General features: G+C 41.5%; 1 protein-coding gene across 3 annotated transcripts in view; it reads left to right on the top strand.

Annotated features, from left to right (window-relative positions):
• tmem132e (transmembrane protein 132E) overlaps positions 1–16,541 on the top strand; it is a 427,585-nt gene that overhangs the window by 388,865 nt on the left and 22,179 nt on the right. For all 3 annotated transcript variants that reach the window (XM_013276475.3, XM_005458245.4, XM_019363885.2), the window contains 2 exons: positions 969–1,174; positions 11,935–12,214. In XM_013276475.3, coding sequence (XP_013131929.1) covers positions 969–1,174; positions 11,935–12,214 — 486 coding nt within the window. The remainder of the gene's footprint in view (positions 1–968; positions 1,175–11,934; positions 12,215–16,541) is intronic.

Raw genomic sequence — 16,541 nt, 5'->3', positions numbered from 1 at the left:
CCATCCCTGGGCTTTTTATGTGTGTTATATGTGAGAACACTGAAGCATGTGATGGTTGATGCTTCACCCCATTATTGCAGCAATGAAAAAAGCTTTTCGAGCATCACACAGCGACAAGTGACAAGTGTCAGTTTGTTGCTTCACATAGCAGGTTTCCACTGAAAAAGCCTCATAACCCGTCACTTTTTGCCCAAGTAGTGTGAACACAGCACAAGCATGGCAAAATCTGCTGATGCCTGGTTGGATGGGGTGAAGATTTGCACACTCTGGAGCCTCTGAATAGAAACACTGGTCTGTGCACTGTGACAAAACTGTTTCTTCTGTAACCCCAATACTGTCTAGTCAGTGAGGATTTTGTGATATCTATCTGCAATAGAGTTAAAGCATTAAAATATCATGTTTAAAAATGTCAGTCGTCACATATCTTGTGAGAAATGGGGGTTTTATTGCGATATTCATAATCCACAGACTCACTAAGGAGTTTTCATTAGAACTATTTCTTTAATATAACGCAGTTCCTGGATAATCCTGAAAATCCATCATCTGGAAATTGACTGTTAAGCCTGTCATTTCCTCCAAAGATCTCCTAAAAACAATTTCATCTACTCATGGTATTAGGTTAAAGGTTATAACTGGAAAAAGGTATCTTTAAATCAAATCCTCAAAGTTAAAACTAACTGCGTATACCTCAAGTCAAACCTGTTTTTCTTTTCATTTTGTTTGGACAAAACAGTTTGAGAAAAATGAAAGCAAAGATGTGAGATGAACTTTCACGTCACAGTCAAATGCACAGCTGTGTATTTGCTCTGCTGGACGTATCAACCTTGAAATGCTCTAGCATGAATTGTGGCAGTGACACCTGCATCCATACCGAGCTGTTTATCATCACACATCGCTTAGACTCTCTGCCACCGACGTGACCATTAACATATAGATAGTCTCTGACTTCTGACCATGATCTGTCCCAGGTGTCCATGAATTGTGACTACGTGTTCGTCAATGGGAAGGAGACGCGGGGCTCCATGAACGCCAGGGTCATCTTCAGCTATGAGCACCTGAGCGCGCCGCTGGAGCTGACCGTCTGGGTTCCCAAACTTCCCCTGCAGGTTGAACTTTCTGACAACAATCTGAGCTTCATCAAAGGCTGGAGGGTCCCCATTCTGCCCGACCGAAGGTGAGCCTCAAGTCTATCCCAAAACAGATAACATACAATGTTGGAGCGATGTCACACTCACTACGATAACATCACGGTATTCAATAGATAGGAATACGTACTGTGTAGGCTCTACATTGTTGCTCACACATACATAATCTGTTTTGGTTGTTTACAACGTATTTGTGTGTGTGCATTTTGCTGTGTTGTGTTCATTATAGCAATTTTACAGTGTTCCCAGTATTCATACAAATCCGTCCTTTTAGAATTGGTAGGTCAAAACAACATATTCATCCATTTTTCCTGCATCCTTTGTGTGGTTTCAAATTACACCGGTAGAGTGTGTTTTGAAAAGTGCCTTCCTTACCTGCTCTGTGCAGCTTCCGTGAAAATTAGACCCGTTGCTATTTTAAGGTGCACAGAGATCCACTTCTGGGATGTGTTGTGGTACATCTGGTGGAGACTCAACCTCTGTTTTGAATGGATGCGATCCTCTCCTGCCGCCACTCCAGACCCAGAACAAATCATAGCCGTGACGAGTGTATTTCAGGGTTTTGTCGTTCCCTTTATGAAACTTCAGCCAGACAGGCTTCAAAGATTTTGCTCTTTTCCAATGAGAAGCACATTGTTGTTTCACTCTTCTGTATAGTTGTATGAAAAAGAAAGTGTCATTTTAGGACATGATAGAAATCATGCTTGTTCGGTCTTTTTCTAAATTTACAATCAAAAACTTTAAAATTTAACATGCTGAATGAGGCCTGTAGAGTCTGATTGCATGGTCTAACCTTGGGGTAAAGATCCTGGGAGCCACTCTTGGGAAGATTGTGGGATAGTGTTAATACACATCTGAATCCTCAAGACCAAAGTGCACAAACTTCAGCTTTTTTGAGGTGCTTTCACTTGCTGATGATCAGCTAATCAAGCTGTTACTTCATCTTTTAATTCCTATAGAAGCTGTAAGAGTGATGGTAATGGCACAGCATAAAGTATGATGTGTTGTGGTTCTTCAGAGGTTTATCTAAATCATTTAAAGACCTGCTGAGGACCAGATGACTTTTTTTATTATGTTGTGATTCATAAACATTACAGCTGAAACTTTCATGGCACTCTTTATACTACAACAGCAGCCACCACCGCTCGTGGTCTTTCACATGAAGGTAAATTAAACACAAACTGCTCAACTGAACTGTGAATGTAATGGAACAAAAACACCACAACTCAGTATGACAGGGTATGCAGGAGAATAAATGCATGTTAACGTCTATAATTTGCTGCTGCAAAACCAGAATTTCCCTGATATGCCAGATCTGAGTGCTACAGCAGCTAGTGCAATCTATAGTATGGACGTTTAATTAAATGGATTAGGTTAAATAGATTAACTAGTACTTAATCTGTTTAATTGCTATCAGCGTTTACAGTACAAAGAGTCTGGAAAATGTATAATGGTGTCCACAAAAATAAGATCTAAGGTGTGGATAACAGCAATTTTCCTTTGGTTTAAAGTTTTTTTTCTGCATTGACACAAGCTGTGAAGAATTGAACGTTACATATAATAGTATGTTTGAAGGGAGTAATTTAACACCTCGTTGCTGTCTTTTCTGTACTAAACTAAACCCTATGGAAAAAAAAAAAAGAATAGAGCAGGAAAATATTCAGTGGAGAAAAATCTATTTTGAAAATATCTTATTTTTGTACATGATTGCCTGAAGACTCATTATCCAAAGTGCATGGTACCCTGCAGTCTCACACATTAGAAACTAAAAAGCTGTCCAGCCTCCATTTCTGTTATGCTGCATTTTACGGGTAGTTGCCTGTTTTGGCCCAATTAGGTGTTCTGGCTCAGGTACACAGCAGAAGTGTACCTTACAAAAAGAAGCTTTCAAGTGCAAATTGATCCACTAAGGTTTGTCATGTATGTGTCAGACCCATCTGAACCCATTTTTCACAACAGGTCCGAGACAAACGCTTAATTTGTCTTTGAGTTAAGAACACAGAAACATTTTTGCACCAAATATTTCTTGTACTTCCAGGTAGATAATGATGTTTTTGGACAGTCTGTGGGAGTCATTTGGGCTGCTACTCATGGCCCAAAATGATGGTTAGAGTTAAACAGTTGTTATTATATTTCCAAGAAACTCCTTCACACCTGTGTACTTTTCCTCCAAATACCTGTGACTAAAGCACTGTGATATGGTCACCTGCACTCAAGAATTGTAGGGTGTTCAGGCCAATTGCCTTTGTGTCAGTGTTATCAAAAATTGTGTCAGCAGAAAGAATCCGGCAGGCTATGAAAAACTGAACTGTTGCCGGCAAACCTTAAAAATATGACGCTTGAAACGGCACCAGTTGGAGATTGAGGGTTTTGCAATCGAGACCTCGGTGAAGAATGCGGTCCTAGTAAAGGAACCAAGGCTCATTTACAATATTGCAGCGTTCATATCATGCAAGAAGCAGTAGCAAACGAGCCCGCAACTTCACAACAAATGTTTAATGGGAGCATTAACACTCGCACGGGTGGCTGCTGTCGTTGCTGCTGGAGTACATCACTGTAGACCAATTCCATTTCTACCAAAGCTGAATACAAATGGCATGCTTATGGGGTTGTTTGAAGAATGAAGGTATTTCAGATGATTTAGAGGACTTGGAAAACACCTTGCATAGCCTTATATTTCAAATGTGCTATGGAAGGTATCTTATTTTGACATGCAAAATGTGTCTTAAATGCCCCCCTTTAGCACCATTTATTCATTTATTTGTTATAGGTCCAGTCTATAATAGTACAAATCCTGTGTTTGTGCTTTTATCAGTGTTGTGTGATTTCAGACCTTGTTATGTTCCAGTGGCGTTTTTGCTGTTTGTCCAGCACGCCCCACCGAGCCAGCAATCTTATGTGACGTAACTCCCATTATCGCCTTTGTTATCCACATTTTATGAATTTCAATAGATGCAATAGTTGGTTCAAGCAAATGTCTACGGCTTTAGCAGTCTGTTTCTCTTAAGCGTGCATCTCTACAATTCTTCCAGCCCATTTTCTATGCATATAACTTCCCCTCTGACTTCATAAAAACAGTCATCAAAGACCCCTTGCGGGCCGTTTGCGGTTGCTGTGATTGCCACACAGCTAGGTCAGAGGAATTCATTTCGCTGTTCCTTTTTTGCATGCTGTCATTTGGATTTACTTTCATTCTTTACTTTTTCCTGTAGTCCTGTGCCACATCAGGAAACCGCAGACAAAGGCGGCTTGCATCTTTCTTGATGGTGCCACATACGGACTGCTGAAGCTGTTAATACACACTAGAATGGCCTCCCCACAGGAGTCTGTGTTTTCAGTCATATTTCTATTGTTGAGATTGAACACATCTTTTCATGTTTGCTACGGAGCATATTGGGGTTTTTCCTGTCGTCTGATGCATGTCCATATCAGCTCTCCCAGCAGCAATGACTGAATGTTTAATCATGAAATATGCTGTAAATACGTGGTACCCACACCTTGAAACGAAATGTTATTTCACTGCATCTATATCTGCCTGTGTTTGCATATCTTGATGCTGTACTTCACATGTATCATACAAAAGTGTCTATGAAGCATCTATCTGTGAATCATAATGGATTAAAGCTAGAAAAGCTGCTAAAAACCCATTTAAAAAAGGCCCATGTTTATCTCGTTGAACACATGAAAAGCTCACATATGGGCACATGGGGGTTTCAGACATTCCTCACGTTAAATGTCAAACATCTCTTTCGAAAACATCAGGTTATGTAGACGAGAGATTTTAAGCCTTGAGAGAAATGAAGCCAATGTGGAGGTGCCAAAAATTGCATTTCCTCTAATAACTACTTCAGTCTGGCTCCAGAGGTCTCTTTAGTTAATTTCCCCTTGAAGAGAGCTGTGTGCGGGGAACTGTTTTGTGTCTACTGGACCTCTCAATGTTTGGTGTTATGGCTAGATATCTATAGGCTTTTCTTGTGTTTTATTTTAGTGTTATGGTTCAGCAATTAGCAAGTTTCTTGTGCCTTTTTTCCACTACTCGACTAGGTTTTTAGCGTTTTCCATTAGGTGACAGTACCTGCTACCAGGTACTTTTTTAGTACCTAATTGGCCAGCTGGGGTGAGTCAAGCCAAAAATGTGACGTAAACAGATTGCATCCCACCAGTTGGCCAGGAAGTGATGTCACTGGATGAGTCATAGAAGCGACTCATTCATAAGAATCAAACGGACGAATTTTGAAACCCAGCAACGAGGGAAATGGCATCGAAACCAACACTGAGTGTCCAGAGTGTCCACAGCCTTTCTTTGGCTCTGTTCTTTACTCCGAGTGTGACAGAAGGCCATTGAGCGAGCATCAGGTACACCATCGCCACATTGTGTTGTGTTTATGTCCCATACAAATGATTTTACGGGACTTTCGGCTGTTTTGCTGTAACGATTCCATCCACATTGAGGTGGTACTCAACTGTAATGGAAAACGACTGAAACCAAGTAGAGTCGGGTGGAGCTGAGCCAAGTAGGTACTGGAGGAAAAGAGGCATTGGTGCATTGCATCCATACAGTCTGTGGATGCAGCTTGCTAATCGATCTTGCAAGACTCAGCTGATAGTTTGACAAAAATGTGTCTCTTGAGCCTAAAAAAACTTAAAACAAGGCAAAACAAGATTGATTTTAGCATTCTGACCCCACCAATGCCTCAAATTGGGGGTGACAAACCGTCTTTAAGAGTACTCAGTCACCTGAGTACATTAGAGGGGCAGCTCAGGTTGAGCTGTTTAGAGACAACGTTAGAGAGAAAAGGTTGAAGTGGTTTGGATGTGCAGACGAGGGACAGTGAATGTTTTGGACAAAGGTTATTGAAGATGGAGCTGCCAGGCAGACGGAAAAGAGAAAGACCACAGACGAGGTTCATGGATGTAGTGAAGGAGGACATGCTGAGGGCTGATAGAAGACGATGCTCGGGAGGCAGATTATCTGCTGTGGCGACCCCTAAAGGACACAGCTGAAGGAAGAAGGAGAAGAGGAAGACACTATGTCATTGTGGAAATGTTGCTATTTGCATGATGCTCCTTGTCTTTTGGACATTTTATTGTTAAAAAAGAAGAGTGACAGTTTATTCTTTACTTTGAATCCACATGTGGACGTGTGGGTTTGTCAGGAAACATTTCATGTGTTACACAGCTTAGGGCTTTACAGTGCTGACCATATAATCCTATTATCTCGGGCACGAGCGACCTCCTGTCTAAGAGAGTGAAATCACTTCCAAAAATGGACACTTGGATTTGTCCAAGCGTCCTGTAAAAGAATGTGAATTTCATCATCTGTTTTTTTAAAATCTCGAGCGATGAAATCTGGAAAAGCTGGGAAAAAAATTGAATACTTTGTGTTCCCTCTTTTTCCCACGTTTTAAATTGATGAAACCACACGGTTGCATTCCGACTTGAAACCAAAGTTTCGAACTTGGGATTTGCCTTAACCTTGAATGACAAGACTTTGAAACATCACCGTGACTTGCTATAAGCAACCTGGACACCTGCCACAAACAAAACAAAACCAGTGCCAATAACTGTCTGCAGCAAAACTAGCAGGCTTTACTTGAAAGAGACTAGACAGACATCAACAGGATTTACAAGAACTCATCTTGTTTCTGACTAATGCCAGCGCTAACAAAGGATATCAGGTTGAAGGCTGTTTGTCCTGACCTTGGTCTTGTTTGTTTACATTCATAATGAAATGCTTCCATAATGAATTAGATGGTGTTTACAAAGGCTTGCTGCGGTACTGTTGCTTGTTAGGCATCTCAAACAGTAACACCAGATCATGATGATAATCTCTATTATTAGTCTTTTCAATAACTCCTCTCAGTATAAACTATCGCTCACTCTTATCGCTTATTTTCCTCCTTCTCTTGCTGACGCTCCCTTATACAAACCTCCCTCGCCTCCTTAACTCTCATTTTCCTTTCTGTTGCAGTCTCTCCATCCAGTGCTTCACTTCCGCAAAGTGACACATTCTGGACCTTCACACAGCGAGGTCTCTTGGCCTGCAGTGGGCCTCTGCCACAGTGCAGCAGAATTGCTCACTGGCTGCATTATCCAGCAACATGCTCTAAAAAAGGAAAGAAAGTGTAATCGGGCGAGCAGCCCGTGTGCACCGAAGCTGCAGCTTGTACGATTGTATCAGTGACTCTAATAAGAACAGACAATATTCTTCTGAGGGGGAAAAAAATATCAACCTTATATTCAGGTACAGACTTGGGAAGGTAAACTTTCACTGACCTGACCCAAGAGTTGAGAAACTCCTTGACAGAGACAGAGTGAGTTTTATTGTCTCATTGGGTTTTTCTCTGCCTTTAAATGAATAAGTAACTGAGAGTGGAGTCTCAGTGTCTGCTGTGGAGTTAACTCGCTTACCGTATAACAGCAGCAGAAAACTACATGTCCTGAAGATGCACTGTCAGTATCCAATACACAGAGGTGCACAGGATGAAGGCTCTGTGACATTCAGACCATAGAGGTTACTGAGATTGTTTCTATGGTCCAGTTTTCCACTTCAGCGTCTTTTTGCATGAAGTTGCTTTTAAAAGTGATAGAAAACAGAAGACCTTTGATCGAGCGTGCTGTTTTGATTTTAGCTTTCATGAAACTTTACAAGGTTGGTTTTTAATAAATTTAGGGGACTTGAGGGACGGTACTAAAAAGGAATATTTAAAATTGGCAAAGCAAAGGCTGACACGTTTGGACCTTGTGTGGATTGTATGAGTCAAACTCCAAAAGCACAGGATTTTTCATAACCCATTAGCATCCTTTTGTTAGCACCTTCTTCCTTTTCTTAAACTCCATTTACTTTGCTGACTATGTCATTAATGAAGGGAACATCTTCAGTGCTTGTTTTCTTAGGCTTTACAAAGCTGCTTCTGAGCCACAGAAGATGTTTTATAAAGGATTTATTCTATTTCTACTTCCATTTCTGGGAAGTTCGCAGAAATCGACCGATAATGAAACCTTGTCCCAAAAATGTTTCAGGTAAATTTGGAGAGTAATTACATTTTTCACGATTATTTATAATAATCCATCATGATGCTTAAAATAGTCGGTGAGTTTTTGGCTGAAATCAAGACTCATCAGACCAGACAACATTCTTCCAATCTTCTGTTGTGTGCTTTAGCCCATCTGCTTAAAGGTTCGTAATGTTGTGTATTCAGAAATCCTCTTCTGCAGACCTTTCTGTCGGACAGTCTCCTCCAACATCAGCAAGACCAAAGAACTGCTTCTCATTGGATAGTTTCTGTTTCTCAGACTATTCTCAGTAAACCCTGGAGATGGTTAGGTGAGAAAATCTCCTCAGATCATCAGTTTCTGAAATACTCAGACCAGCACATCATGCCACGTTCAAAGCCACTTACATTACCTTTCTTCCCCGTTCTGATTCACAGTTGGAACTTCAGCAGGTCATCTTGACAATGTCTACATGCCTAAAGGCATGAAGTTGTTCTAACATGCTTGGATGATTAGATGTTTATGTTAGCAAGCCTTTGAAAATGTGTATGTAATGAGCCGGTGAGCGTAGACATACTGTTCTAATGACGTACTGATGGATGCTGTTTTCAAACGCTTTTTCTATTCTTGGATGATGTTAGTCAGAGAAGGATGTCCTTAATATGGTCATTTCAAGCCCACGCCAGGAGGGTGCCAGCCAATCAGAACAAAGTTGGCTCAGTCTGAAATGGCTACAGTGAAACCAGGTTATTGTATTTGTAATTTGCAGTTTGTAATAGTTTAAGCTTTAAAAAAACAGTTTTTGTAATTCCCTGGAGAGTACACATATAGTTTTACATATACTAATGTTATCATTCTTCTGAAATCTATGTCGCTTTTACCTGTCAAGTACAAGAATTCATAGCTGATCGGCCACATTAACTGTGATAGCGCCTAATATTTTCATTCATTTCAAAGTCATAAATTCAACCGACCATAGTCACTAAAGTGATAAATCTATGACCCAAGCTTAATCAAAGTAAGAGAAGTTCATGAGGTGAAGTTATAGTTGCTTGGATGAACAACTTCATGCAGACATCTCCAATGACCCATGAGAGCCTAATGGGGGGCCCTTTTGTTTCTAAACATCATATAACCTGCCAGTGCTGAAGTGATGGGCTGTGGAGAGGAAGAGCGCTAAGATGAACGAATAATCACACCCAGCAGGTGGGACAGGTCTTAAGGTAGATGTATTACGGTACAATATAATGCATTTTGATGTTAAAGTAGTCGATTCAAAGTGTTTATGAGACCTCTGGATAGAAGCGCTTAGCCTGGTAATCAAACCCATTCCTTAAATTAATGGACAGGTTATATACTTTGTCGTTGGCTGACGGGCCAAAGCCTCTCCTGAATCTTAAATCTTCAGATAGTTAAGGCGAAGCAAAGATTAAGCAGAGGAGTGCTTTTTAAGCGTAAACTGGCAGATTGTCAAGCCTGCTGTGGGAAGTTGGGTAACTCATACATCTTGTTGTAGAGCAGATTGCACTCGGTGGGGGATGCACCTGGCATGCTTAACCTCACTGCCCAGGGCTCCTGTGAAATAAAAAGGGCATCGGTCCAAAACTCTGCTCCGTGGTGCTTATCATTCCTTCCCTGCTGGCTCCGAGGACTTTTTACTCATCGCCACTGCATCAGAACAGATAATGTGATGGATTTGTACGGAGTGGTGCTGAGTTTCTCATCGGAGTTGTGTCAAATTATGAGACGAGCAGACCCCTTAAGAACAGAAGGCAGAAATTGAGACATAGCATCATGACACAGGACTGAGCATAAGTTAGCAGCGAGCAGATGCTCAGTTTGAAGAAGTGACAAGTTATGATTGGTGATGGTTTAGTCTCGTGTTTTTTTTTTTCTGATGTTCTTCATCTTTTTGGCAGCTTATTTGGCCAGAACAAGGGTACCGGGCTTCCATAACATTCTCAAACTCCACAACTACCTTAAACTTCTGCCCTTTCTTACTCCCAATGTGAAAGGGGCTCCATCCATCCACCCATCCATCTTCTTTCATTTATTCAGTTCAGGGTCTGGAGCCTGTCCCAGCTGTTAGAGGCTGGGCACAACCTGGACAGGCCACCAATCTGTCACAGGGCTAACAGGTAGAGACAGACAACCACTGACGCTCATATTCCACCTTAGCCTAAATTTTGACACTTCAACCTGAGTTACTGAAGTCAGGAAGAACAAAAGCCCACAAACACTGGTGTGGCAGATGAGGAGGCGGAAGCTACAATCAGACAACCGCCAACAAGACTTCAAGTCCTGTTTTATTTTTGAAATTACCCTTTTCTCCCGCTTTGTGTTTAGAGTTAAATTGCAGGGCTAGGTTATGCATTGAATTAGATTTTGGCAATAAAACCATTTGTTAGACATTTCCTTGGTTACTATGGTTACATGTCCTCTGTTACCACGGTTGTGTGGAAAGAGAACTTTTTCCTGAAACGTCTGTTTCTATGCCAGATGTTGAGGGACTCTGACTGAACTCTGTCAGACTAACCTGATGCTGAAAAGTGACACTAAAGTGACAGATAGGCCTGGATTTACTAAACATGCAAAATAGTGTGTGAGCGGGTGATTTACAAAAGAGCCAAGGTCGCAAACTAAGACATGATATTCAACTAATAGGGCAGGTGCAGCTTCATTGTAATAGGTATAGGTCCACGGAGGCAGAGTCATTATAATGCAAACAGGCTTCATTAGTGAGTGAATTGAAAACCTTGTGCGCTGTCTATGGTCCTGAAGTTATAACAGTTTCATTTAAAAAGATTTATTCAACTCAAAATAGAAGTATATCGACACAAATGCACTGAAAAACAATCAAACCAATTCAAAACATCAAAATGAAAATGGACCACTGTTAAGACTTTCCAACCCAGACTTCCATCCAAGGGCTGATTATGTTCAGAAAAGGGTCCAAAGTTAATGTTGTTGTCCCTCCTTTCTCTTGATTCTTCAGCGATGTGGAAGTCCTGCCACAGAAGCCACAGTAGAAAAGAACCTGATACCAAAAACTGAAGAGTTGCAAGAAGTTTTGTTACCGTTGTTGTTGCGTGACTCGTTTTAGTTGGAGGTTCCAGGTTATCTGCAAGTTAACTGAGCAAATTCAGAATTGGGTAGCTTGGTAATGTAAGCCTTTAACACCGTTTCCTGTGGAATTCCAAATAAATTGATATGAATGAATAAATGTGTAACGCTTCCTTGGACGCGCTGCAGTGTCTCCTCCAGGCAGAAATAATGGGCACGATATTAAGCGTAAAACAAAATTCTGAATTTAGTGCAATTAGCAATAAATTGTGTGCTGTGAACGTTAATAAATAAGTTTGCAGCTTCCTTTTTTAGAAAGGGAATCCTGTAGACGTACACTTCATTATTTACTCTTGATTGTCTACAGTTTTCATGGTGGCTTAAATTATGTTTTCACAGATCCCATTTACAAATTCAGTGTATTTATAATTTTTTTGTGTGTTTGATTATTCGCGGCATCAGTTGAACCGCCTGATTTCTATTGTGTGGGGTTTTTTCTTTGTACTTTTTTTGTTTAATCTGTGGACCGCAGGTAAAACCGTTGTTTCTGCCATAACAAATGATGGGCATCTGAATAAAGAATGAAGAAGGTTTGAAGAGTCAGACTGACATTACTCATACTCATTCATACTTTATACCCCTCTAAAGTCCCGTGTTGTGGATTCTAAGCCCTACTCCTCAGTCTGATAGAGCTTTAGTTTAACACTGTACTTGTTCCTCTCTTTCCAAGGAGCACTAGAGACAGCGACGTGGACGACGAAGACGACGATCGCCGGGTGAGTCGAGGCTGCACCCTGCAGTACCAGCGGGCCCTGGTCAAGGTGCTCACACAGTTCCACACCACCTCCACAGAGGGCACTGACCAGGTTATCACCATGCTGGGACCCGACTGGCAGGTGGATGTCACGGACCTGGTGCAGGACTCCCTGAAGGTGGCTGATCCCAGGATTGCGGAGTTGGTGGACAGGACGGTCCTGGTGGGCCTGGAGCTGGGATCCACTGTGCTGAAGGTAAACTCCTTTAGACACCCAGAGATTCACATTAATCAACAGGGAACAGTTAGGAGCCTTGTAAATGACAGATGATGCATGCATTAGCTTAAAAGATGAGGAACAAAGCACATTACTCTTTACAGTACTCTTACGCCAGCGAGCAGAAGGGTGGTTGTTTTGAAGACTCTTAGCACTTTGATTAAAGGATAATGCTAGGCCTCATTTCCATAGCTTAGGCCATCGTTGCTGGTTAATCTACTAACATTGCACAGTGCCAGCAAAATCAGAACAGCAAAAACAGACCAGTAATGCCTGTAATAATCCTGCAATATTAAGACAAACTCAGTGCATGCACAACTAAAGAAGCTGTGGTTGATAGTTACACCCAGAAGACAGACGATAAGCGGTGATGGTGGGTTGCTACATACAATTCGGGGGTAATTTCGCAGCTCATCTTTGTTTTCACTTCTTCCCTCAAAACCCTTGTTTGTCGGTTTGATTGCTTCTTTTTCGTCATGCCGCGTTCCCTAAATCTCAGCAATAAATTTGACTGCGGTTTAATAACATGGAACATAACGCTGAGGTTGTCATAAACAAGATTTATCCTTGAAGTTTATAGCCTCCAGCCCTTTCACAATCGTGCCACTTTTTACCCTTTTTTCCCTTTCCTTTTCACTTGTATTCGGTTGTGAAACAAAAGCCCATCAGTCTGTCTGTAAGTGTATGCCGCTGTTGATGTCCGCTTCTCTCAAGCAAAAGAGCTGCTTGACATAAAGTGCATGTAAATGCGTCAACCGAGACAGGTTCAGAAGTCCTTATAAAGAAAGCGGCACAAGTTATTACTCCTGGGCTGTGATTTACGATTGCTTCGCTGGTCATTTATGGAGACGGAGAGAAGTAACGGTTGGTGAGAGTTTTGCTCACCATGAAAGATCACAGTTTCCGCCTGTCAGGGGAAAGAATAGTTGCCTGATGAATGCATCTGATGGTGGTGAAATAGGGAGAGAAGATATGAGTTGCCAATCCATCATTTTAAATGAGCAGTAGATCATTTGTAATCTGTTGATGGGTATGAATAATTATATATCAATTTACCACCAGATGTAACTTGCCACATTGACTCAAAGCAATTGTACTAAATAAATAAATTAAGTTTTAAGAGATCGTGCCATCATTCATTTTGAAAGTTAAAAAAAAAGCTACTGAATCCAGGATGGTATCATTTAGCAAATGTCCAGTAGTCAACAAGACGTCAGAGCTTTGCTGGCAGCTCTAAAGCTGCACTTAATCTGAGCACACATGGCAGTGTTTTCAGCTGATGTCAGTGTGCTTTACAGTGTTTTGTGATTATCAGTATACTCTAAATACTACTGACACCGATGGAAATGCTGTTTGCAGGTATTTAACACTTTTTTAAGAAGTCAGATTTGTGTTGCCGCTGGAAAAAAACAGTGGCACCGCCATGTCGGCACCAAATTCCATGATCATTCATCCAAGAATCATGGAGACAAATCAAGGCATTGTTGTCCCAGGGTTCTGTCACACTAGCAAATAAAAATAGGACGGCAACCTTCTTCCAACTAGAAGGTAACCACTTCACAGTGGTTGCCAACTGGTGGGAGGCAACCGGCCACCAAACAATAGTGTTCTAATGCAGGCTAAGTAAATCACATGATAGCGTGGGGCTAGGTTTACAATGGGTTCACCCGAAACCTTGGCTAATTGTGACCCACACCCGTTTTCACACCTTGGCACGTGTGATTAGGCAGAGGAACAATAAGAGGTCCACGACCCTCATAGGGACACTCCCACAGGGCTTAAAAAAATCCCCACACCCGTTGCTCTTAGAACTGAAGAAGCATCTCGAAACGTAAAGAAATCTAGACGCTTTTTTTCCCCAAGTTCCTTAGACTAATGCGTGTTTGCTGTTTAATTTATACATGTAGACAGAATGCCAGCATGTTGAAGTTAGTCTGAGTCAGTTTGATGAGCAACACATTGCTCTGCCATCGAGATCTTGACCCATTTGGTTATATTCTCGTATAAAAGCAAGGTTGCCCAATGTCTATATCAGGGGTGGGCAACTCCAGGCCTCGAGTGCAGGTGTCCTGCAGGTTTTAGATATCACCGTGAGTCAACACAGCTGAATCAAATGATTAGTTCATTACCAGGCCTCTGGAGAAGTTCAAGACCTGTTGAGGTGGTCTTTTGGGAATCTGAATCCTGTCCTGTAGTGACGATGTCCCTGACTGTGGAGGATTTTATGAATCTTTTTGAATGTCGGCACAGTTTTAATTGACCTCAGATCAGCGGGCAGAACAGGACTGCAAGCACAGATCTGATCCAGGAACAGTTTAAAGGTCTGTGCCTTATAAACAGTGAGCAATGATCATTTCTGTGCATGTAGATGACAAGAAATTAGCGATTTTCTGCGATTTATCACAGTTAATTCTGACTTGACCCCATTTACTCACGAAGTAGTAGCAAACGGATTCCATTTTCTCGCCATATTGATGCACTAAAGTTGAATTAAAGATGGCAACCTGGTCACTGTTTTCCAAGCAACCATTTCAAAGCCAACAAGACAGCAATTGGAAAGACTGGTTTAGACATTTAGAGCCGCTCCTCTGACATCACCAAGGTGGATGTTATTCCCCATTTACTTTGCTGTAAGTTTAAGCTCCAAGCAGGACGTTAGCTCTTCATCATTATTATTATTAAGTCAAATGATCAGTGACCACTCAGACAAAATTAAAACTCCAGCTGCTTTGAGTATCTGCCTCCTGCCCCTGCAGCTCAGTCCCTGTAGGTGTTAATGAATGACTGCAAAGTGGAAGGAAACTTAATGGAAAAGTGCAACGTTAAAGCAACTTGGAGGAAACAGAGATTAGATGTCTGGGCACCAGCTGTTCAGTAAGACAGACCGACGGCTTACAAACTACAAAGAAGTTTAGAGATCAGAGCATGTTTTACTAAGAAGACTTTCTGAAAATGAACTGCATATATCTCAACAATGGTCCTCTTGCTGAATTTTTCAGTCTGTCAGAGGCTCAAATTATCTTTGAGCCTTATGAGGCTGATTCAAATTGTTCACCAGCTCATGAATAGGAATAAAGAGAGGAAGCAGCTCTTCACCATTTAGTGCAGTATTTCAGACAGTCATTTGATTTCAGGCTTTTTGTGCTGGCAGTTGATGATTATTGCATGAATTAAGCCCTTCTGTGTTACATCTGACAGGTCTCTGCTAGGACAGGGAAAAGAAAAAAACCTGGCCCTTCAAGAGGTTAAACCATAAATGTAACAGATGCTGTTTTTTGTGTAAATGTTATCTTTATGTTCCGAGATCAACAAGCAAAACGATGACTTTCGATGAATATCCGCTAAACCTGTTGGGAGCCGGTGGGGAGGGGGTTTAATCCAGAGGATTACTGAACAATAGCTGCTTCCTAAAGTCAAAAGCCAGACTTGGACAGAATTCAGCGTTCGTCCTCAGATCACACATTATTCATTTAATATGTGCAAACACGCAATCACCCGGCGACAGACGGCAAACTAGAAATAAAATTGAGTCTAATCTACAGGAATTTTAATCAGTATTTAAAATGTATAAATAATAGCGTACCTTAACAATGTGAAAAGTTTCACAGACAAATTAAATGGATTTACCGGGCAAATGGTGGCATTCATTGTCAAAGAATCCAGCTGGAGTTGCACAGATCTATACAATTAATTCGTCTTTCCGTGTTTATCACAGTCTTCAAATACAATCACATCTTTTGTGAAAAGTAGACAGATGTAAATAATTTAGCGGAGCTCCACAGGGGAAAGGATGAAACATGCATTAAAGTGTTCGACTGTTCAAGAACTGCTGAAATATGCAGGAATATCGGCACTCGTATCACATGAAAGCAAACCTGCTTACAAACCCGTAGCTGAAAATGCGTACACGAGGGCGTGATTGTACGGAAATGTATTATTAGTCCCAACTTCAATCCCGAGACGTGAGATGCACAAGAGCAACGTCTTGTGACTTAGGACATTTGTCATGTGTCATTTCCCCCTCCCATCTCTTATCTGTATGCTTTAATCCGTCCAATAAAATTGAAGATGCCCCCCGAGAAGGTAATTTTACTTGCGTGACTATCAGGGGCACTGGGCAGACCGCTCTGCTGCGAAGCTCTGTAGCCGCCGAGGGAACCCTTGCCTCGCAGGAGGAGGACGAGGAGGAGCAGAGGTTTATTCTGCAGCTGTTGCACCCACTTACTGAGAGTGTGGGAAGCTGTGTAATTGCCTGAAAGTTTACATGACAGTGAAAGTTGCAAGCAGAGAGGTCGTGTTTAACTTT

Source organism: Oreochromis niloticus, linkage group LG10 (genome assembly GCF_001858045.2).
Source record: "Oreochromis niloticus isolate F11D_XX linkage group LG10, O_niloticus_UMD_NMBU, whole genome shotgun sequence".
NCBI classification, from domain to species: Eukaryota; Metazoa; Chordata; class Actinopteri; order Cichliformes; family Cichlidae; genus Oreochromis; species Oreochromis niloticus.
This window is presented reverse-complemented; position numbering and strand designations above follow the sequence as displayed.